The sequence below is a fragment of the Hemitrygon akajei genome, chromosome 11, assembly GCF_048418815.1.
Source record: "Hemitrygon akajei chromosome 11, sHemAka1.3, whole genome shotgun sequence".
NCBI classification, from domain to species: Eukaryota; Metazoa; Chordata; class Chondrichthyes; order Myliobatiformes; family Dasyatidae; genus Hemitrygon; species Hemitrygon akajei.
In genome coordinates this window covers 134,825,223-134,849,511 of record NC_133134.1, presented here as the reverse complement: position 1 = coordinate 134,849,511, position 24,289 = coordinate 134,825,223, and the positions used below count along the sequence as shown (strand labels likewise).

Here is a 24,289-nt window from a genome sequence, read left to right as displayed (position 1 = left end):
AGCTCTTCGATTTCTCTGTGGTAACAAGCTCAAAGGTGTTTGCTGGCCAACGTGCACTTCCAACAGTGAGGAGAGCGATATTAGGATCTGGACGAGCTGTCGGTCTCTAGATATAGAAGCACCCACCTGCTGTCCTACATCAGTGCTGAGCAGCCATACTGCTCACTTTGGCGGCCGAACGCCAGACCTTGCTGTGCAGTAGGAACATACATTGCTGTAGAAGCTCCAGTAGAGGGCAGCAGTTAGCACCAGGTTTCCTATGCAGCATTTGTGAGGGCGGATTCCTGCCAAGTACCTGGCACAGCAGTGTTATCAGTGACAAATTTCTCTCTATATAATTACCCCTTTTAGACAGATTCTGCCAGCACACTCATTTCAGGGATTCATCCTGAGTACTAGGTGAGGGGGCAGTGCAATTTTTCTTTAATATTGTGCCCTACATCACAACCACTAATATCAGAATCAGAATCAGGTTTATTATCACCGGCCTGTGTCGTGAAATCTGTTAACTTACAGCAGCAGTTCAATGCAATACATAATATAGAAGAAGAAGAAAAATATAATTAAATAATAATAAATAAGTAAATCAATTACAGTATATGTATATTGAATAGATTGTGCAAAAAACAGAAATAATATATATTAAAAAAGTGAGGTAGTGTTCACAGATTCAATGTCCATTTAGGAATTGGCTGGCAGAGGGGAAGAAGCTGTTCCTGAATCGCTGAGTGTGTGCCTTCAGGCTTCTGTACCTCCTACCTGATGGTAACAGTGAGAAAAGGGCATGCCCTGGGTGCTGGAGGTCCTTAATAATGGACGCTTCCTTCCTGAGACACCGCTCCCTAAAGATGTCCTGGGTAAAGATGGAGCCGACTACAAACAAACAATTCCCTGCAAACAATTCCCACCAACAATTTCGAACCTGTTGCTACACAGCTTCATTAAAATTCATTCTACTGTAATTCTAACAATTATCTGCAAAACTGAGATCCTTTCAAACTAATGTGCAGAGGTCATCCCTTACTATTTCTTATTTTTCCGTTCTGTCGGTCCTACCAAATTAATGAAACCTTGAAATATTTAGTTCCCACCTGAGATCACCCTGCATGCATATTTCTAAAATGGCAAATAGATCCTAAGAATGTACAACCAAAGTTCAAAGTACATTTATTATCTAAGTATGTACACCATATACAACTGTCAGATTCATCTCCTTACGGGCAGCCACAAAACAAAGCATCCACTTAAAAATGACCAAATTGCAGAAAAAAGCAAAACAATAAAAGCAAGCAAATAGTATTCAGAACTGAAGTTCACGAAAGTGAGTCCACAGCCACGAAGCCAGTCATCACTGCAACCGATTCAAGAGCCCATTAGTTATAGGCCACAGCCTCAGTTCAGTGCAGAGATGAGTAAACCTCACAGAGCAGCCAGCTGAATTGGGACCCTTGCCTCCGACCCTGACACCCTGACCTTTTCAATCTGGCCCAGTGCTTAAATCAGCCAAACTTTGGGTTGTTCCTCGGTCTCGGGCCAGGGCGCCGTCCCCTCCATTCGGCCTGTACACAACCTTTCCAATACAGCCTAGCACTTAAATCAGTCAGACCTCGGGTCTTTTCTTGCTCTTGGGTCCTGGCTTGGGCGGCGATGACTTGCCTCTGTTCTGCTGCATCGATTCACCTCCAAGTCCGCTCCAGCAGTAGCCAAATATTGGCTCATTCCCTGCTCGAGCCCAGGTCTCGCCGTCTCGATTTGGCCAGTACACACCACGCTACAGTTGTCCTGCATCTTCGAGACTTCAGTTCACACTGCAAAAATGCCAGGTTGTACCAGCAGTTCAGAAGCTCAACTCCGAAAGGGATGTTGGCTATTGATCGCAGTGATTGTATTTGAGAAAAAGTGTGATTAAAACAGTGATTTATTGTTTTGTTTGCTAGCAACAAGTTGTTGCTGTGCTTCACTGGCACCATCTTAAACTAGAACATAGAAATGAGACATAAGAGTAGAATTAGACCATCATACCTACTTATGATTGTTTATTGTATTAATTCATACACTTTGCTCTAGATATAATGCACATTTTGATGTAATGCCTTTAAATTATTTTCATGTTTTCCATACCATGACTGTATTTACATCTTGCCTTTATTTCTGCTACCTGTTTTATGCTTACTAGATTTCTACCTTCCACTTTTAGCTTTCTTACTCTCACCTTCTAAGGATACAATCTCCCTGTCAAACTAGTTCAACCACAAAGCACTGCTACTGCTCTGCATGATACTGGCCCCAGTCATTTTGAACGTTGTTGCATTTGACCTATATTTCACAATCAGAAATGACCCCCATCAGAAAAGTTTCCCCTTTGAATCTTTGAGCTTTGAACCTGATGGACACTCTCAAAATTATAAAACCTTCCCTCTTGCACCATTTCACCAAGGACACATTCATTTCCTCTTTCTCCTTCTGCTTCTGTAGTTGTTGGCACATGGTGTTTGAAGAAATCCTGAGATTACTACTTTTGAGATCCTGATTCTAAACCTGCTTCCCAGCTGCCTAAAATCTGCTTGCAGGACCTTTTCCCTTCTTCTCTTCTTGTCGCTGGTAGCAGAGTGAACCACAATTTTTTCCACTATCTCCCATCAGTATATTTTGTAGCTGTTCTCTAACTTTAGCACCAAGGAAACAACATGCCACAGGCACACAATCCCAATGCAGGATTTTAACCTGAGATATCAACAACTCCTTTCCCCCAACAAATATTGCTCGACCCTCCAGCAGATAGCTTGTTGAAACAACACACCGTCCTGATGTCGCGTCTGAAGTTACAGCTAAGCCGGCCTCTCCCTCTAGATATTGAGTCTTCATCACTCTCCTGTGCATCTGAGCTACTTGTGATTCTATTCTTTCATCTCTGGCTGCACTCCCCGGAAGAATCATTGCCTTCACCGGTCTCCAAGAGGGAAAATCTGTTGTTGAACAAATTGATTGCTGGGGACTCCCGTACAATCCCCCTGCTCCTCCGACTTTACTTGGTGTCCATCTGGTCTATTTCTTTTTGCACTCCCTTTGGCAGCAGAGTGACAAACATGTTATTCCCAAAGCCTTCAGCACCATGGATGAACCATCTACATTGCTGCAGTCAAAGATACTTCCCTTACGTGTGGTTGTCTAGGAACCGAGAAATGGCCATGGCATTCCACATGGGCACAAGATGTAGATTCCACTCTGCTGAGTTGCCCTGTCGTATCTAACCTTTACAGATACAGAATGAAGTAGAAACTTATCAGAAAATACTCATCAGCTGATTACCATCTACCATTGTCACTTTTGAATGGTTTATCACTTTTTTAAACTGCAGCCATCATTTTGGAGTTGGCAAAATCAGTCTGTGACTTTGTCTCTCGAGTTTAGTTTTACTGATTCCGCTCTTTTTATTTGGTCCTGTTGCCTGTTCTCACACTAATTAATCTATTGGTATTGATATATGGGGGGAGGGGAATAAACATTTTGGGCAGAGACCCTTCGTCAGGACTAGAAAGAAAGAGGACAGAACCTGCCTTTCTAGTACTGACGAAGGATCGCAGTCCAAAACGTTGACTTTTTATTCCCCTCCATGGATGCTGCCTGACTTACTGAGTTTGTGCAGCATTCTGCATGTATAGCTCAAGATTTCCAGCATCTGCAGAATTTCTTGTGTTATTGGTGTTGATACAGTTTATTGCCTGTCGAATGCATCAAGCCTACAAAAGATTTTTAATACACCTTGTCTCTTCTTTTGGTGGAAGGATAATTGCTGGGTTACCACATTAGAAGAACTTTACTGCTTTTGACATGATGTTGTTGCATCTTCCGCCTTAATAGTTATAAACATGGTTTAACATTTTATAAAGAGGCCACATTTTGACTGCACGGTCTTGAGTTCTGGAGTATGTCCAGTTTATACGATGATTGTGGGAATACTGCTTTCAACTCAGCAGGTCAGGCGGCATCTATGGAGGGAAATGGACAGTCAACATTTCAGGTCAAGACATGCTATTTGTGGTGGTTATTAACTATATCTGCTACTAACTATTGTTTCATTGATACCAAAACATTTTACTGCAAGATGGCATTATTTATGACTCTATGGGTCAGAAATTCAGGATTACAAACACATTACAATTAGAGACTGGGATTCCAGATTCGAATCAGAAAAAATAATTAGAGAAGAATTGCGCAAAAGCAAAATCCTATGAATGCTGAGAATTTACGATGAAAGTGATTCTCTGATATTAAATTGAGCCTTTGCATATGTTGTAAATTCTCAAGTCAGGCAACAAGGGAGGAGGGAAACAAGAAATCGAGGAATATTGTTAAATAGCCACATTATCCCTGCTGAGAGTAGCTCGCTGTGTTGCTGGACGATTCCTGCTGAAAAGCAAACAGATTCTCTGCTACCTTCCGCTTTCATTAAACATTTTACCGTCGCTTGTGAAACGATCCATTCGCGCTGCGCATCTGCGTCGTCACAATACTGGTGTTGCAGTGGAGCATGGGCATTGTAGTTTACAGTAGCGAATCCTGTCAGAAGGGTCCCTCATTAGAACTACAGAGTCCAGAAGCCAACGAGACAAGAATACTTCCGGTGGTTCCTGCGTGTTCTCGGGCAGGGTTGCTTTCATAAAGTGAGGGGGATTAACGTACTTTAAATGGCTAGAAAGGTGTAACAGGTAGGAGATATATTTTTCCGAGTGTTGTCAAGAAGGTAACGGTGCTTCCTTCGGAATTAAGGATTTGTTAATGGTAGCTGAAGCTGCTTCTATTCAGTTCCGACTACCAGGAGGTTGACAACTAGACACGTTTTAATGTGTTTACAATTGAAAAATTAAACTCTTAAATGTATTCTGTTATGTGCGCAGAAGCTACAGGCATATGGACGTCTACAGAATTCTTCGGAATTAGAAAACATTGTTGTATCTTCTGGGCTGCTTTATATCGGCCTAATACGTCTAATCAAGATTAAATGGTGCTTTTGGATTAAATGTCCCTAAGCCCGGGCAATGTTAGATAAATACAGCACCTTACTTTGAACAGAATCGGAGTTAAGAATATTTTCTCAAACAGGATGGCATTCTATCACTACATACCGTAAAAATAGAACACAGCAGCGTTTTTAGCTTGGAGACAGTAGCAGCTGAGACTCTTCTGACGAAACTAATTTACAGTATTTCACCAGAATCTCCCTATACCTTTTTAAATAACAACTAATAATGTATTGATTATTATCTAATTATCTATATTCTTACCAGGTTTTCAATGAATATTTTTATATTTTTGTGTGATTTGTCACTCTTCTACCCTCTCACATATTTTAGCCTTATTGACTAAGTAAGCAATCAATATCTATCTTGCCCTGTATTAACTCTCTTCAGTATTTATTAATAATAATTTATTATTCTGGCGATGAGGATTACAATGCAAAGAGCCAAGTTACTAAGGAATCTGGACTAGTTAGGATAGAATGGGAATGTAGTGTGGAGTGAGGCTTGGGCATAGTGGAACTGGTCTGGGCTGGGGTTATTATGGAGGAATAGATTAATGTTGGAAGTTGCACACAAGTTGTTGGGGGGGGGGGAAGAAGGTTACCCCAAATAATGAGTAAGCAACAATTTTGTGAGTAAACAGTTGATGATGGGAAATTGTGCAGATCTATTGATACCAGGATGGGTGTTGAAGGAAGATGAGCAGTTTATGTTGCTAAGTGGAAGAAACCTGATTAAAGCTAATCCAACCCAGGCTGGAAAGAAGGTGAAGACTATACAAACCTTCTGGGCTAGGTTAGCTGCAGGTGATGGAGTTTGAGAGCCTCAGATGGCAGCAGTGGAAGATCTGTTTTAATAATCAGATTGTAAAGTGTAGGGGTGGAGCAATAAGAACGTTTAATTTAAAACAAACAACATTTTGAAGCGAACAACACTGCTCCATCAGCCAAAAATGAAATATCCAGGTGATCAACCGTTTTATTTTCTATCTCCATTCCTATTCCAACGTGTTAGTCCATGCCCTCCTCTTTGCCAAGATGAGGCCATCCTCAGGGCGGAGAAGCAACACGTCAACCTGATGGCATGAACATTGATTTCTCCTTCTGGTAACTCCCCCTCCCCTTCCTCTTCTATTTCCCACTCTGGTCTTTTTCCTCTGCTCACTTCCCTGGCCTTTCACCACCCCCCCCCCCCCCCCAGTATCCCTCCTCCTTCCCTTTCTCCCGTGATCCATTCTCCTCTCCTTACCAGGTTCCTCCTCCTTCAGCCTTTTACCTTTTCTACCCAGCTGGCTTCACCAATCACCTTCTAGCTAGTCCTCCTAACCCCCCCACTCCCCCACCACGTTTTACTCTGGCGTCTTCCCCTTCCTTTCCAGTTCAGAAAAGGGTCTCGGCCCAAAATGTCAGCTGTTTATTCATTTTATGAGTAAAGTAATGGAAGAATGGGCCAAATGTAGGCAGACAGAGCTGGCTTGATGGGCTGTCAGCATAGACGAGTTGGGCCAAAGGGCTTATTTTGATGCTGTAAGACTATGGCTGTGTTATCCATAACCCTTCATTTGATGCTTATTCACATCTCTCTAAAAGCCTCTTAACACTACTCTCATTTCTACTTTCACCACTACTTCTGTTCTAGTCAACTACCATTCACTGTATGCTTTACTTAAAAAAAACTTGCTCCGCGCATCTCCCTCTCACCTTAAATGCATGTTCTTGTGAAAAAGATATTGATGGTCTAAATATTATTTTTAAATCTGTGGAACAGTATCACATGTATGGGTATTTTTAACAGGCGGTGCTCATACCACAAGCAATTTTATGATAACTGGAAGGATCCTTTACGTGGTCTTATATTCACAGCATTGAGTCTCCGTGGGTTATGTTGTTTGTACGCCTGATACTAGACTCCTGAAACAGATGCTCTTGCCATTGTGGGAGGAGATCCACAAATTAGAGTGGGAGGAAAAAGGATGTGCTTGAAGTCCGATATCCCCATTGACTACTGGCCCTTAACGACTCAAAGTGCAAAATAAACATACAAGTTGGTATTGAGAACCGCAAAGCCTCACTCTGGGAGCACCGCTGATCCTCTAACGTAAGCAGCAGGAGAAGCACACACTTACATGATCTGCCGCTTCAGCCACTGTCAGTGACATTGCAGTTCCCAGATTGGCCTCATTGGACACCGCAGAATCCATAAAACCAGAGCTGGATATACATCGTCCACTTAAGATCAAAGTTTGTAAACCAGAGTCTGATGTTGTTTGTGGCCATTCTGTATGAGGTGGAGCCTCTACATATTTATTTGAAATGAAATATTGATAACAGCCATTTTGCTTTTCAGGATGTATACATTGTTGTCAGGCCTGTGGAAGTACATGTTCCAGAAGGATGAATATTGCATACTTATCCTGGGATTGGATAATGCAGGCAAAACAGTAAGATGATATTTGACCTTTTTCTTTCTCTCTCTCTCTCTCTCTCTATATATATATATATATATGTGTGTATATATATGTATATATATGTGTATATATATGTGTGTATATATATATATATATGTGTGTGTGTGTGTATATATATATATATATATATATAAAAAGTTTGTATCATCATATTCTTCTCTTATCTTCTGGAGGATTGATGGTATGGTAAAGCTCCATCACTATTTTTTAGAGTGCTGAATCTGTGGAATTCTCTGCCCTGTGAACCAGTGGCGGCTATCTTAAGACAAGATTGGATAGATTTTTGCATAGTAGGGGAATTAAGGGCTATGGGGAAAGGCAGGTAGGTGGAGATGAGTCCATGGCCAGATCAGCCATGATCTTATTGAATGGTGGAGCAGGCTCGATGGGCCAGATGGCCTACATCTGATCCTATTTCTTATGTTCTTAATCTGACCATTTGAATATCTGAATGTTTTGACGTCTAGATCACTAGATAATATTTGCTATATCGCCTTCAAACTTGCTGGGGCCTCAATTCCTACTCTTCCTTTAACTCTACAGGTCTCACAGGGAAATTTATTGTATGGATGTTATCCATACTTGATTGACTTGGTGATTGGCAAGTCGTGTACTCTCTAGGGATAGTCAGTATGACGTTGTGTGCAGATCCTACTTCAAATGTCATTTTTCAGGAAGTAATGATGATGGATTAAGTTAGGACAGTGGATGTTGTCTGTGAGGACTTCAGTAAAGCATTTGACAATGTCCCACATGGAAAGCTGCTGTAGAAATTTGAGCCACATGGGATTCAGAGTGAGTTAGTAAGTTGGATCTGAAATTGGCTTTGCTTTGGAAGACAGATAGCAGTGGTATGGGGTGTTTCTCTGACCAGAGGTCTGTGACCATAGTGTTCTGCAAAGGACCAGTTCTGAGACCTCTCCTATTCGACTATGTATTTATGATGGTGATAAAAGATAAAGATCAGCTTTGCTTGTCACATGTGTTTCAAAATGTAGAGTGAAATGTGTCATTTGCATCAGATCAAATCAGCGAGGATTGTGCCGGACAGCCGCAAGTGTCACCGTGCTTCCGGTGCAAGTGTAGCGTGCCTGCATCTTACTAACCCTAACTGCACCTTTGTAACGTGGGAGGAAACTGGAGCGCCTGAAGCAAACTCCTATGGTCACGAGGAGAACACACAAACTCATTGTGGGTGGTGGCAGGAATTGAACCCCATTCGATGATCACGGGCATTGTAAGGCAATGTGCTAACTGCTGTGCCTCTGTGCTGATTTTGAATGAAAATGTAAGTAGATTGATTTGTAAGTGTTGCAGATGACATAAAGTTTGATGGAAGAAGGTAATTAAAATTATACAGCAAAATAGATTTCTATGCGCAAATTTCCAACTGGTAGGTGGAGTTTAATCCAGATAAGTGTGAGATGACTGTAGGAGGTCAAGAGTAAGGAAGTGGTAGGACCAGTGGGGACACTGATGTACAAAGGTACCATGGGGTGGAAGTCCATAACTTCCTGAAAGTGGCAATATAAGTGGATAGGGTGCTAAAAAGAGCATATTGTCTTACTTTCCTTTATCAGTTTGGGCATCAAGCATTAAAGTCTGGAAGTCATTGCTTTGAATAGACCACATTTAAATTATTGCATGCAGATCTGTTCACCACACTACAAGATGCAGAACAGGTTCACCAAGTTGTTGTCTGGACTTCAGTATATTAAGCATAAGGTGAGGCTGGATGACCTTGGGTTGTTTTCTCTGGAATGTTGTTGGCGGAGGGGGGCAGCCTGATAGAAATATATACAATTATGGCAGGAATAGATCGGATAGATAGACACTTTCCCTAGGTAGAAATGTAGTAACCTCTATGCTCGGTTTGAGGCGGAAAATGACGTGGCGGCGAGGAAGTCCACCCCTCTTGCGAATGACCAAGTGCTGTGACTCTCCGTGGCCGACGTGAGAAGAACCCTGTGCAGGGTCAACCCACGGAAGGCTGCTGGACCAGACAACATCCCTGGTAGAGTGCGCAGAGGATGTGCAGACCAGCTAGCAGCTAGCATTCCCATGAGGCGGTGGGGCACGGCAGCAGCAGCCTTTCAGACCTGGTGTTACTTTAATTTAATTTTCTGTTTTAAATTTGATACACAATTTTCGATTAGGGCACATGGATAACAGAGTGGCTATCTACCATCGCCAGACACTACTACAATACAGAGATCGCCCAAAAACAAACTTTCACAAAGATCTGCTGGCTGAATTACACGACGTCGGCTTGCTGAGGGGAATGGGCCTACAATCCTCGGACTTGCCTGATGTTGGGAGCCAGAGATGGAGACGTCGAAGGCGATGTGCGAGGAAGCAGAAGCGAGGCAAACGGGCAGGGGTCCATGCCAGGCTAAAAGCAAACCATAGCCGGCCGGCCGGCTCTCCCGTCTATTCTGCTCTCCAATGTCCGCTCCCTGGACAATAATATGGGCTACATCCGACTCCAATGAAATACTCGGCGGGAGTACAGAGTTTGTTCCGTATCTGTCTTCACAGAGACATAGCTCACTGATGGGATTTCGGATGCTGCCATCCAGCTAGACGGGCTAGCTTTGTTTCATTCGGACAGAAATGCAGCTGTCTCCGGTAAGACTTGCGGTGGCGGTGTCAGTGTTTACATTCACATGGATTGGTGTAAGAACTCTGTGCTGGTTTCCAGACACTGCTCATCGTTAGTGGAGTTTGTGGCAGTTCGATGCAGACCATTTTATTTGCCACGGGAATTCACCTCTGTCCTTGTATTTGGTGTCTACATTCCCCCCAGCGCTAATGCTAAGGAGACGCTCTGTGAACTGTACGGGGCTATTAGCGAACTGCAGAACGCACACCCTGATGGTCTGTTTATTGTCGCCGGTGATTTTAACCATGCAAACCTTAAGTCAGTGCTCCCTAAATTCCAGCAGTATGTGGACTTTGCAATGAGGGGGGAGAACGCATTGGACCTGGTTTACACAAACATTCCTGACGCGTACCGGTCAGAGCCCTGCCCCCACCTCGGATACTCAGACCACATCTCTGTTATGCTAATCCCAGCATACAGACCGCTCGTCAGGCGCTCCAGACCAGTTCAGAAGCAGGTGAAAACCTGGCCAGCAGGAGCCATCTCTGCTCTTCAAGACTGCTTTGAGAACACTGACTGGCACATGTTCAGGGAGGCTGCAACCGATGGCGACTCTACCAACTTAGAGGAGTGCACGGCATCAGTGACCAGCTACATCAGCAAGTGCATTGATGATGTCACTCTGTCCAAGACCATCACTATACGTGCCAACCAGAAGCCATGGATGACTGCAGAAGTGCGTGCGCTGCTGAGGTCCTGAGACTCCGCCTTCAGAGCAGGCGATAAGGCAGCTTTAACAACAGCAAGGGCCAAACTGTCCCAAGCCATCAGAGGGGCAAAGCGTGCACATACCCAGCTAATCCACAGTTACTTCCAGGACAGCGGCGACACGCGGCACATGTGGAAGGGCATCCAGGACATCACCAATTACAAGACAACATCACCTGACTGCAGGTGATGCCTCCCTCCCAAATGCGCAGAGTAACTTCAACGCCCGGTTTGAGGCGGAAAATGACGCGGCGGCGAGGAAGTCCACCCCTCCTGCAAATTACCAGGTGCTGTGTCTCTCCGTGGCTGACGTGAGAAGAACCCTGTGCAGGGTCAATCCACGGAAGGCTGCTGGACCAGACAACATCCCTGGTAGAGTGCTCAGAGGATGTGTAGCCAAGCTAGCAGATGTTCTCACTGACATCTTCAACATCTCCCTGAGCAGTGTCACCACTCCTACGTGCTTCAAGGCTGCCACCATCGTCCCCGTACCGAAGAAGTCGTCAGTGTCCTGCCTAAATGACTACCGTCCCGTTGCACTTACATCCATCAACATGAAGTGTTTCGAGAGGCTCGTCATGAGGCATATCAAGACCCTGCTGCCCCCCTCACTGGACCCCCTGCAGTTCGTGTACCGTCCCAACCGCTCAACAGATGATGCCATTGCCACCACCCTCCACCTGGCCCTAACCCACCTGGACAAAAAAGACACATACGTTCAGATGCTGTTCATAGACTTCAGTTCAGCATTCAACACAATCATCCCTCAGAAAATGATTGGAAAGCTGAGCCTATTGGGCCTGAACACCTCCCTCTGCAGCTGGATCCTAGACTTCCTGACTGGGAGACCTCAGTCAGTCCGGATCGGGAGCAGCATCTCCAACACCATCACACTGAGCACGGGGGCTCCCCAGGGCTGCGTGCTCAGTCCACTGCTGTTCACTTTGCTGACCCACGACTGTGCTGCAACACACAGCTTGAACCATATCATCAAGTTCGCCGATGACACGACCGTGGTGGGTCTCATCAGCAAGAACAACGAGTCAGCTTACAGAGAGGAGGTGCAACGGCCAGCGGACTGGTGCAGAGCCAACAACCTGTCTCTTAATGTGAACAAAACAAAAGAGATGATTGTTGACTTCAGGAGGGCACGGAGTGACCACTCCCCGCTGAACATCGATGGCTCCTCGGTAGAGATCGTAAAGAGCACCAGATTTCTTGGTGTTCACCTGGTGGAGAATCTCACCTGGTCCCTCAACACCAGCTCCATAGCAAAGAAAGCCCAGCAGCGTCTCTACTTTTTGCGAAGGCTGAGGAAAATCCATCTCCCACCCCCCATCCTCATCACATTCTATAGAGGTTGTATTGAGAGCATCCTGAGCAACTGTATAACTGCCTGGTGCATAAATTTCACCATCTCGGATCGCAAGACCCTGCAGCAGATAGTGAGGTCAGCTGAGAAGATCATCGGGGTCTCTCTTTCCGCCATCACAGACGTTTACACTACACACTGCATCCAAAAAGGAATCAGCATTATGAAGGACCCCATGCACCCCTCATACAATCTCTTCTCCCTCCTGCCATCTAGGAAAAGGCTCCAAAGCATTCAGGCTCTTACGACCAGACGCTATAACAGTTTCTACCCCCGAGCTATCAGACTCCTCAATACCCAGAGCCTGGACTGACACCTTGCCTTACTGTCCTGTTTATTATTTATTGTAATGCTGATACTGTTTTATGCACTTTATGCAGTCCAGTGTAGGTCTGTAGTCTAGTACAGCTTTCTCTGTTTTTTTTAATTACGTAGTTCAGTCTAGTTTTTTGTACTGTGTCATGTAAACCATGGTCCTGAAAAACATTGTCTCATTTTTACTATGCACTGTACCAGCAGTTATGGTCAAATTGACAATAAAAGTTGATTTGACTTGACTTGAACTATTAAAGGAATTGACTTTAAAGGCGAGAGGTGGAAAGTTTAAAAGAGATATGCTAGGCAAATTTTAAACATAAAGTGGAGTAGGTGTCTAAGACACTGCCAACGAAGAAGGCATAAACTTTTGCAACAGCAACTTTGAAGGGGCTTTTTAACTGACATAGGCAGGGAATACAAGGTTGAGCCATGTGGTCAGTGCCATTTGGTGGGCTGAAGGCTAACTTCTGTAACAATGCTCCAATTTCTAAAAGAAAATAATTTAGAAGGAATGTAAATTAATAGTCTTTTGGGAGTCTAAGGAATATCCAAATCTTCAAAAAATGTGCTAATCTGGCACCATGCAAGTCCTAAATGTTGGATTGTTAAAATTGGGAACTGAAATTCTATAATTAAAACTGGATTGCTCAAATCATAAACGCAGCAGATGCTGGGAATCCACAGTAATTAATACAAAATGCTGAGTTTTGGAGAGCTGCGTATTAGTACTGAATAACACTAATCTTTTAGAGTAGCATTGGTGGATGTTTGGATAAATGTCACCAGGACCTCTTACAGGAAGGATAAATTGATGAAAATATATTCTGAATTAGGAAGTAAATGTGTTTTTTTGGATAATATCAAGGTTTGTGTCCTGGTAATGTAAAAAAAACACAAAATTCAACACAGTGACTAAAATCCAAAATCTAATAAATATATACATGTTCTCTAAGTGTGTATAGACCTAAATTCCTAGCTGTAACAGATTGAAAACTTTTATCAAATATCCTTTCCTCTTGTATTGTTTAGCATTGGATTATTATTAGTGTAGTGTAAATATAGTAGTTAGTTTTCATTGCTTTAAAATAGAATTAGATGACTTAATCGAGTTAACTGCATAAAAAGAAAATGCTATGTTGTCTGTCACTTTAATAGTGTAGGGGAAAACACATCTTGTGGATTTAATGTTTGAAGAATAACATCTTGTTTGGTTTATAAATAACATTCTGTCCATTCACTGCTGCACGTTGAATTTATCATGTTTCTATGCCTCGTATATAAGAACTTTTTTTTTGTATGGTAAAGTTACCATTTTTATAAGGTAGAGTCTTACCATTTTTCTCTTTTGACCAATGTGTGCAGACCTTCCTGGAGCAGACAAAAACGAAATTTAGCAGAAACTACAAAGGGATGAATTTCTCAAAGATAACTACTACAGTTGGCTTGAACAGTAAGTTTCTAATCTGTGGCTATGTGAGATTTATTTTTAATATTGATGGATTGTAGCTATGTTTAGAGTTTGAGATGTATGCATAGATTTTTAATTGAAACATTAATTTGATGAAGTTCAAAATCTACGTATCAAAGGAAAGTGCCTCGAAACTCAGTACAGGTATTCCCTGAGTTACGAACGACTCGTATTTACGAACCGAGGAAGGAGAACACCGTCCGCCATTTTAAGTCAGATTGCGACGCTGCCTGCCATTTTAAGTCATTGCCATTGACACTGTGTTGAGCTTGTGACACTGCCATTGACACTTTGTATTTGGCTTAAATTTTTCTTAACAATATTCACCCTGAACTACCCCCCCTCCCCCCGTTCCGGTCGGCTGGTGGAGCAGTGAGATCAGCACCAGGGTCAAGAATGCAGGTTCCTGAGTTCGATGCAGTGACAGACCGCTCCCGTGCCAGGTTGATGTAGATCCTGTGACTCCTGTACCATCCGTGCTGGATTGATATCGAGCTCGCAACTCAACCTCGTAAAAAAAAAACACTGCCACCTCCAGTTTAAATTTCCACGCAGAATATTGTGGAGGATCAAATACCCAAACCCAGCACAGCCCCCACTTGTCCCATTTAACCTGTCTCAGTACGGTGGACTTTAGGATCCAGGGAATTCAGTGCAGTGGTCTTTAGGACCCGGCGGAGCTCGGGACCCGCCACCCGCAATGTTTCTGTTCCATTGACGGGAAGCAATCGCGATTGAAAATAAAGTGGAAATAATAAAGCGCTTGGAAAGAGGTGAAACGCCATTTAGGTGAAAGAGCTGAAAAAGCGTTAGGCTACATTCGGTCAATGAGTGGAACAATTTTGAGGGATAAAGTGAGAATAATGGAGCATGTGAAAGGCCCTGCCCCAATGAAAGCTACAATTATTACTAAACAAAGCAGTGGTTTAATTATTGGAATACATACGTATCGAAAGGTAAAATATATACTATATACTAAGACAAACATTTGACTAACTGACACTAAATAATACCGGATGTACTTGTTCCGACTTACGTATAAATCCAACTTAAAGACGGACTCCGGAACGGAACTCGTTCATAACCCGGGGACTGCCTGTCGTGGTTTCACTGTACATAACTTGCTGCTGCTAATATTTAGTTCCATTGAAGTTATCTATGTGCTTTATTTATTTACTTGTCACTAGTTCATAATCCTTTTAAACAATTTAATTTTATTTCTTAAAGTTGGCACCATTGACATTGGTTCAGCACGCCTCATGTTCTGGGATTTAGGAGGACAAGAAGAGCTCCAATCATTATGGGATAAGGTATTCTACTTTTTCTTTTCAAATGCAAACGAAGGCTTTGTTCAAATCAGAAAACTAAACTCATTAGAAACCAGGCAGTGTACAAATTGCTATACCATGAGTTATTAATTTATGGAAAGTAGCCATCCAGTATTCCTCTTAAGTGATCATACTTTGTAGACAACTGGATGCTTACTGTTGATAGATTCCATTTGTGGAAGCGTCACATTTGAACTTCATGCTCTCATCTATCATTCGATGCAGACAAATTCTAGCATTCTTAGTAGCTAGATTCCAGTCTGAATTCTTTGCATTTTCTAACTTGGAGCCAATTATAGTGATTTTAAAGCAAACTTTGCTGTGGTTGGTAGGACTAAATATTCTGCAGCATTAAACATACAAATCTGAAGTAACATAGAAACATAGAAAACCCACAGCAAAATTCAGGCCCTTCGGCCCACAAAGCTGTGCCGAACATGTCCCTACCTTAGAACTACCCAGGTTTTACCCATAGCCCTCTATTTCTCTAAGCCATTCAGGAGTCTCTTAAAAAACCCTATTGTATCCACCTCCACTGCCGCCGCCGGCAGCCCATTCCATGCGCTCACCACTCTCTGCGTAAAAATACTTACCTCTGACATCTCCTCTGTCAGCATCTTAAAACTATGCCCTCTCACACTAGCCATTTCAGCCCTGGGGAAAAGCCTCTGACTATCCACATGATCAATGCCTCTCATTATCTTGAACACCTCTATCAGGTCACCTCTCATCCTCCGTTGCTCCAAGGAGAAGAGGCCGAGTTCACTCAACCTATTCTCATAAGGCATGCTCCCCAAACCAGGCAAAATCCTTGTAAATCTCCTCTGCACCCTTTCTATTCCCCACAAAGTCATTAGTGGGAGAAGTAATGAGAAGAATATAACTTACATGATGTCAGTTTAGCTGCTGTCACGCACTTCCATGCTAAATTCACTTTTTCAGTTTGAATGGTTATTATCCCTCTGTAATGTTTAATGAGTCATTAAAAAGAAAAATGCAATTAATAAATGGACATAACTTGCACCAAGCCTTCATTGTTGCAGATTTGAATAGTTTGTGCTGTTCTGTTCTGCACATTGTGGAGTGGGGGACGCATGTGGGTAAACTAGAGAAATTTCAAAAGATGTTTGTGGGAACAGTACCAAAGTTAGTCATAATTATCAGCAAAAACCTAAATGTGTTAGGGTTCTTTCCTATGGAAAAATTGAAGTCGTGGGATGACAAATGGCTTATTTCTGTGATGTAGACTCTTTACATTGTGATTCAGTATGAAAAGTGCATGTTATTTTGACCTTGTAACATACCTTGGCTAAGCCTCAATGAGAAAATTTAATTTGCCATTTTCATAAGGTGTTTGTATTGGGGAGAACAAATGAACTCTCAGTTTATATTGGCGTGGTTACCCAGACAAGGTCGAGTTTCTCTCATTACTGAACAGTAGAACATCATATTGTTTTGACTAACATTGATAAGATGAAGAGAGGTTTGGATTATACCAAATCCAAACCTCTCAAAGGGTTGGGTTCAGTGATTCTTTACTTCGGAAATGATTAATTATAAGTGAGCCAGTGATTCCAAATGAGACAACAGTGGAGTCTAGGCTGCTTTAATTAGAGGTTTGGTCAGAAACTATGAATTAAAGTCTAATGTATTTATTTCATGGAAGTAAATAAGTGTCATTAAGTAATACCGTGCGGAACCAGGCCCTTGGGATCAACTTGCCCATGCTGACCAAAATGCTCATCTAAGTGAGCCCCATTTAGTGTGATGCTAGAGGTCAGGCAGTATCTATGGAGGAGATGGCCAGTTGACATTTGGGTTGCGATCCTTTCAGATACAGAATGTCAACGGTCCATTTTCCTTGAAGGATGCTGCCTGGCCCGTTGAGTTCCTCCATGTTCCATCATCTGCAGTCTCATGTGTCCCTATTTGGCTGTGTTTGTTCCATATCACTATAAAAATTTCCTATCCAATTACCTGTCCAAGTGTCTTTTTAATGTTACTGCACCTGCCTCAACCACTTTTTCTGGCAGCTCATTCCGCACAAGCACCGCCCTCTGTGTGAAGAAGTTGCCCTTCAGGCCCATTTTAAATCTTTCTCCTCTCACTTTTAAAACCACACCACCTAATTTTTGATTTCCTTTCTGTGGAAAAAGACTGCATTCACCCTTTGCGTGCCCCTCATGATGTTCTATATCTCTGTAATGTAATCCCTCAGTCTCCAAGCTCCAAGAAATAAAATCATAGTGTTAGAACTGGGGCCCTCAAGTCCTAGCAACAGACCAGTGCATCTTTGCGTAATGACATCTTTGTTGTAACACAGTAACCCAGGGGTGTCAAACTCATTTTAGGTCACGGGCCGGATTGAGCAAAATGCAGCTTCATGCGGACCGGATCAGTCGGACGCGTGTGAACGCAGCTTTCGTTGCCTCCGTTTTTTCAGCCTGCTCTCATGTGTCTCAGTCTCTGCTATAACTACAAAGTGTTTCACTTTACAAATTCCGTTTCTTATGAAGAAGACTGCCGAATAAACACTAAAAACCCTGAAAACCTGGTACCTGAATAAACTCAGCATTAGCCATATCATACGCCATAGGTGCTTCGATTACTGGGGCCAGCTTTAATAGTAATTAGATATTATCTCACGGGCCAAAGATAATTCCACCGCGGGCCGGATTTGGCCCGCGGGCCTTGAGTTTGACATATATGCAGTAACCAAAGCTATACACAATACTGCAGTGCTGTTATGGTAACCAGTGTCCTCACATACAGTTTCTGCTGATAAATGGGATTGGTAGCAGACTGTGACTTGGTTAAGACTTGTAAAAACATGTAAATTTGGATAATAATGAAGAAAAACAAGTGACAAGTGACAGTGTCATAATGACAGTTTTCTTTAATTGCTGGCTCATGACTCTGTCAAGTAACTTAAAAATCCCCTTAATTATAGAAATATTGCTACAAAAAAGGAATTGGGAAATGAGTCTGAATGTCTGACAGATTAACTAATAACTACATTAGTACTGAGTCAGGAGAGAGCTGTGATAATCTAAGGCCAAAATTATTTTTGTCTCATGGAGTTGAGAAAAATGTTTCCCAAAATGAGCAGTATTCTGTTATGCTGTTTTGTCTTTTATCGTCAGTTCCTTTTGTGAGAATATAATATCACAATGAGTAGATTCTTACTGATGTTCTAATGCATAAAAATGTTAGACTTTATTTTTCCCCCAGCCAATCTCCACTCAGTAAAATTTGAGAGAATCCATGCTTAGAAGCTACTTTCCATAGTTGTTTGGAGCTCATCACTTCCTACCCTTTGCTAAGTTCTGTGAGACAGGAGGGGGGATGAAATGTAAGAGGATAGAGTTGATAAGTATTCAGTAATTGGGGGACAGATGGGCAGTTGTGTCATCCTAGAAGGGATTTGCAGGATGTTATTGTTATAAGGATCTACTCCTTTGTAATAATGATCAGGGAACCGCAGAGAGAATCTGTATTACTGCCAAATAACCTTTATTGTCTTAACTAAAAAGCACATTGGTTTACAAGCTAACTAACTGCGTACACACCCACTAGGATTCCCTGATCCTCCATGAAAGTCTATGAAAAGAATTACCTGGGAGGGGAGTCTGCATCTTGATCTCCACCTGTCTGTGGGGTCCTCCTCATCCAGAATGGTGGTTGTGTGGTTGCTGAAGAGTTGATGCTGCCTCGTATTTGAAGCTTCTGACTCTTATGTGTTCCTCGTCAGTTCGACTGATGTATCTCCATCCAGTTGGCTTAAGGTCACATGACCTACCGGAGTCACTTTTGGTCCAGGGCTACAACCAGCATTGTTTGATGGTTCCTGCCCCCCACCGCCGTACCTAACCTCATGTGTTTATTCCTGTCAACTCTGACTGGTTCAAGCCAGCTAAACTAGGTTACCCTGACACTGAGTCGAATAAGATTACAGATTGCATCTCCAGCAAGCCTGCCACTTTACATAATAAATAGTTGCTTGTCTGAGAATGGTCTCAGGGTTAGCAAGTCATTGATCATTGAGGACCCGAGTCACCCCAACCACAAACTGTTCCAGCTGCTGCCATCCGGGAAACGGTACCGCAGCATAAAAGCCAGGACCAACAGGCTCTGGGACAGCTTCTTCCACCAGGCCATCAGACTGATTAATTCATGATGACACAACTGTATTTCTATGTTTTTCTTTCTTTTTCTGTCGTACGTACTATTTATTATAAATTACTATAAATTGCACATTGCACATTTAGACAGAGACATAACATAAAGATTTTTACTCCATGTATAGGAAGGATGTAAGTAATAAAGTCATTTCAATTAGTTGAAACTGCTTGTGTCCACATTCAATTGCTCTGATTAGATTATCCCAGAGCAAGGATCAGTTCTGAGCTCTCAAGGACTGACTGCAAGGACAGTCTCTCATAATGGCCGGCTCCGTCTCCTTCAAGCTCATGACAAGAACAACGACAATTGGTTTGTCTCCTTCCACTAACGTTGATTAATTTGAATTTACTAGTTTGTAGACTGTAGTTCTTTCTGGCCAGCAGTATGTTGCCTCCTTAGAGGTGGGGTCAGATGCATCACTGAAGAGTCAGTGTGCCTGGAAAAAGATGAGTGAACAACAAAGGTCATAGTCCATATCGATGCCAGTGATGACATGGGAAAAAGTGATGATGTCTTTGAGGCAAAGTTTAGCAAGTTAGGAAAGAGGTTAAAGGTAGGACTTCAAAGCTGATAATATTTGTTTTGCTGCCAGGGCCACGTAGGTGTGAGTACAGAAACAGAAAGGAAAACTAGACAGGTGGTGTCGGAAAGAGGGCATTAGACTGCTGAGCAAATAGAACTGTTTATGGGGAATTCGTGTTGCACCTCAACAGCAACAGGACCGATGTGGGAGAATTTGCTAATGCTGTTGGGAGGTTTTCAGTAGTTCAGCAATGCTGAGGATGGAATCAGAAGGGGAAAAAAACCTAAACTGCAACAGAAAGTAGGCATTCAGGTGAGGGACTGTTTGGAAGGGAAGAGAGAGTAATATATAGCAGTGACAGCCACGCTGTTGGAAAATGACACAGTACACACAAAGATAACTGTGTTCCAGCAAATAGAATCACAGAGGTAATGAAAAATGGAGAAGGTAGTTCTTACTAGATTAGATAAGCATTAGAATTTATTGGGATCAGTAAAATTGATATAACTAAATTTGGTTAACTGTGTATGAAAGTGAATGGGCAGAGTTTGGTAAACAAGAATAGTGAGTCGCAGGCAGGCATGGTTAGCTATGTGGGAATGCAATATGCTGTCATGAACAGAAACTTGGCTCAAAAAGGGACAGAACTACAAACTGAATATTCCTGGATATAATGTGTTTAGGAAGAATAGGGAAGCAATGAGAGGAGGCAGTGTTGACTAAATTTAGCTGTTTTGATTCAAGATTATTACAGTGCTGGAGTCAGATGGTACAGAAGAGTCAAAGATGGTAAATTCTCCTCCTCCCCCTTTCTCTTTTTACATTCACTCTTCTGGTTCCCACTCTCACCCCTTCTCCTCTCTTGGCCAGCTCCTCACTCTGGTGCCCCTCCTCCATCCCTTGCTTCCACCGTCCACTGTCCTCTCCTATTAGATTCCTACTCCTTCAGCCCTTTTTGCCTCTTCTACCAATCATTTCCCAGCTTCTTTCTTCATTCCTCACCCCCACCTTATCCTGGCTTCTTCCCCCTTCCTCTCCAGTGCTGATCAAGTCAAGTCACTTTTATTGTCATTTCGACCATAACTGCTGGTGCAGTACATAGTAAAAATGAAACTGTTTTTTCAGGACCATGGTGTTACATGACACAATACAAAAACTAGACTGAACTACATAAAAAAACAGCACAGGAGAAAAAAAACTACACTAGACTACAGATCTACCCAGGACTGCATAAAGTCCACAAAACAGTGCAGGCATTACGATAAATAATAAACAGGACAATAGGGCAGTAAGGTGTCTGATAACTTGGGGGAAGAAACTGTTACATTGTCTGGTCGTGAGAGCCTGAATGCTTTGGTGCCTTTTCCCAGATGGCATGAGGGAGAAGAGTTTGTATGACGGGTGTGTGGGGTCCTTCATAATGCTGTTTGCTTTGCGGATGCATCGTGTAGTGTAAATGTCCGGGAAGAGAGACCCCGATGAATGAAGCGTCTCTGCCCTAAATGTCAATTGTTTATTCCCCTCCTTTGATGCTGCCTGACTGGCTGAGTTCTTCCAGTATTTTGTGTGTGTTGCTCAAGATGTTCAGCATCTGCAGAATCTTGTCTGTGTCTATTTGGTTAGATCTGAGAAGCAATAGAAGGAATATTATACTGCAAGATCTTGCATTAAAATTGGTCACCAGTGCAAGGGAATGATGCCCAGTTAGATGCATAAACGATAGGGGAGTTATAATGGGGCAATTTATTCCTATCCCAGTTTGTGTTGGATTCATTAATGATAAGAGTGAAGAGTTTCTAAAATGTGTCCAGGATAACATTTTAGAGCAGACAGTTTCTGCTCTGACAAGGGAGGAAGCATTGTTTTATTTGTTGAGTCAAGTGCACCAGGTTTCAGTCAGGAAACACGTGGGAGATGGTAGCCTAAAACCTCTGAAGTTAACTTTAGAAAAGAAGGAGCAATTCAAAGTAAAAATAAGTAACTGGTGGGACGTAAACCAGCCTCAATGAGATGAAAGTGAATCTGGCCCAAGAAAACTGGAACCAAACGATGATGAGAAAATCTGATTTCATTTCAAGAGGTCTTGAATATAAGAGTAGGGATGTGATGCTGAGGCTTTATAAGACACTTGAGGCCACATCTTAAGTATTGTGAACAGCTTTGGGCTTCTCAACTAAGAAAACGTGCTGGCATTGAAAGGGTCTGGAGGTGATGATTCTGGGAATGAAAGGGTTATTGTATGAGGAACATTTGATGACTCTGGGTCTGTACTCGCTGGAATTTAGAAGGATTGGGGGGTGGAATCTTATGAAACCTTTCGAATGTTGAAAGGTCTAGACAGAGTAGATATGGAAAGGATGCTTCCCATGGTGGGGCAGTCTAGGACAAGAGGGCACAGCCTCAGGATAGTGGGTGTCCATTGAAAGCAGAGATATGAAGAAATTTCTTTAGCCAGAGGGTGGTAAATATGTGGAATTTGTTACCACAGGTTGCTGTGGAGGTCAGGTCGTTGGGTGTATTTAAGGCAGAGATTCATAGGTTCTTGATTGGGCACGACATCCAAGGTTAGGGGAGAAGGCCAGGGAATGGGATTCCCCAGGGAAAAAAGGATCAGCCATGATTGAATGGCAGAGCAGACTCGATGAGCCAAATAGTCTAATTCTCCTCCTATGTCTTATGGTCTAACAATGAAGTTGTAACACAACAAACCCATTAAGAAAGGGACGGTTTAGATACAGTTGTGACACATTCCCACACAGGCAAATGGAAGATCAAACAACCGCAGAGTGCTCAGTGTGATGTAAGAGAACTAGGAGAAGATAAAGCAGGAAAAATTTACTAATGACAGGACTCTGAATACCAGAAAAAATCCAGTATGACTACAAAAGAATAAAGGAAAGTGAAAATTAATGTGAGATGCATAGGGAAAAGAAAAAAAACTAGCTACCAATACAAACTAAAAATCCGATTGGGCATATAAATAGTAAAAGGGAAGTATTGGAGTTATGCCTAAAACAGTCAAAAATAGGATCATGGATATAGGTGTTGAGATCCTTGTTAAAAATACTAAATGATTACTTTGTTTTTATCTTTGCTGATGTGACTGTGAATGGAGTTACCAGAGAGACAATGAAGTTGATGACGTAAAAGTCTTCAAGCAGGTATTCCCCTGGAGACTGTCAGTCGAGTCACCCAATCTCAAAGCACAGCTGATGTTATACTCTTGAGAGCAGAAGTAACAGCAAGTGATACAATTCAATTTCAATTGATATTATGACATCCCTTACTTCATTACCTTGAGTCTAGTCAGTGTCACTGAGTTAACTACTTCATTGAGAGACTTTCAGAATGTTCAGACACCTTTGCTGGGGCAAAGTAATTCAGATGGATGATCTGAAAGCTTTTGAAGACAGAGAACCCAGATATCCTATATTAATCCTGTGTGTGCACAAGTATGCCTGTGACCATGTTTAATATGCTAAGTGACAATATCAGTATTGTCTGCAAGCTTCCTTGAATTCACAACAGTGCAAGATAACTATAGTCACTTGGTTTTGATGCAGGCCGATTTACATAATCCCATTGTCTTGCATTTGGCTGATGTATATGAGAACCATCTTGTGGCCACTTCACTTTGCAACCATATCTCTTGAGCAGCCTGCTCTCTACTGTGAGCTGTCAGCCTGTGCTCTGTAGACAGTACTGCTTGGTTACAAAGCTGTAACTTCAAATTGATTATTGGTTGCAATTTACATTAGGAACTGAAGTCTGGGTTCAGTTTGAATTAATGAGTGAGATATTCATGTAATTTCGTAACTCCTGAATCCCTAACATGCACCATAGAAAAGGTGGCTTTCAAAATAATATTAAAGGAGAACATTGTGTTACTAGATAATTCAATACATCCAGGCTTCAATTTTGGAAATGTAGGCTCCAGAGGGTTCTAGACTTGGCCAGCTCCATCACTATCCTCACTATCAAAGACCTCTTCAAAAGGTGGAGACTTGAGAAGGCAGCATCCATCAGCAAGACCCTCATTGTACAGGACCTGCCCTCTCCTTGTTACCGCCGTCACGGAAGAGGTGCAGGAGCCTGAAGACCCACACTCAATGGTTCAGAAACAGCTCCTTCCCCTCCGCCATCATATTTCTGAACAATCCATCCGTGCTACCCCTTCATTCCTTTTTTCTGCACTTTATTTTTCTTGCAATTTTGTGTCTGCACTGGACTGTTGCCACAA

At 42.5% G+C, this 24,289-nt stretch overlaps 1 protein-coding gene and 1 long non-coding RNA gene across 3 annotated transcripts in view; one reads left to right on the top strand and one right to left on the bottom strand.

Annotated features, from left to right (window-relative positions):
- Window positions 1–3,798: 3,798 nt before the first annotated feature.
- On the bottom strand, window positions 3,799–4,618 carry LOC140736030 (uncharacterized). The gene is made up of 2 exons (XR_012100869.1): window positions 4,463–4,618; window positions 3,799–3,989 (listed from the first exon to the last, which is right to left on the bottom strand). It is a non-coding gene; the product is annotated as an uncharacterized lncRNA (long non-coding RNA).
- The window catches only part of arfrp1 (ADP-ribosylation factor related protein 1), a 68,754-nt gene continuing 49,045 nt past the window's right edge, over window positions 4,581–24,289 (top strand). The window contains exons 1-4 of one of the 2 annotated variants that reach the window (XM_073061719.1): window positions 4,581–4,709; window positions 7,368–7,461; window positions 13,911–13,998; window positions 15,244–15,326. In XM_073061719.1, the coding sequence (XP_072917820.1) occupies window positions 7,369–7,461; window positions 13,911–13,998; window positions 15,244–15,326 (264 nt within the window). In that variant the 5' untranslated portion in view covers window positions 4,581–4,709; window position 7,368. The remainder of the gene's footprint in view (window positions 4,710–7,367; window positions 7,462–13,910; window positions 13,999–15,243; window positions 15,327–24,289) is intronic. The other variant, XM_073061718.1, reaches the window with a different exon arrangement.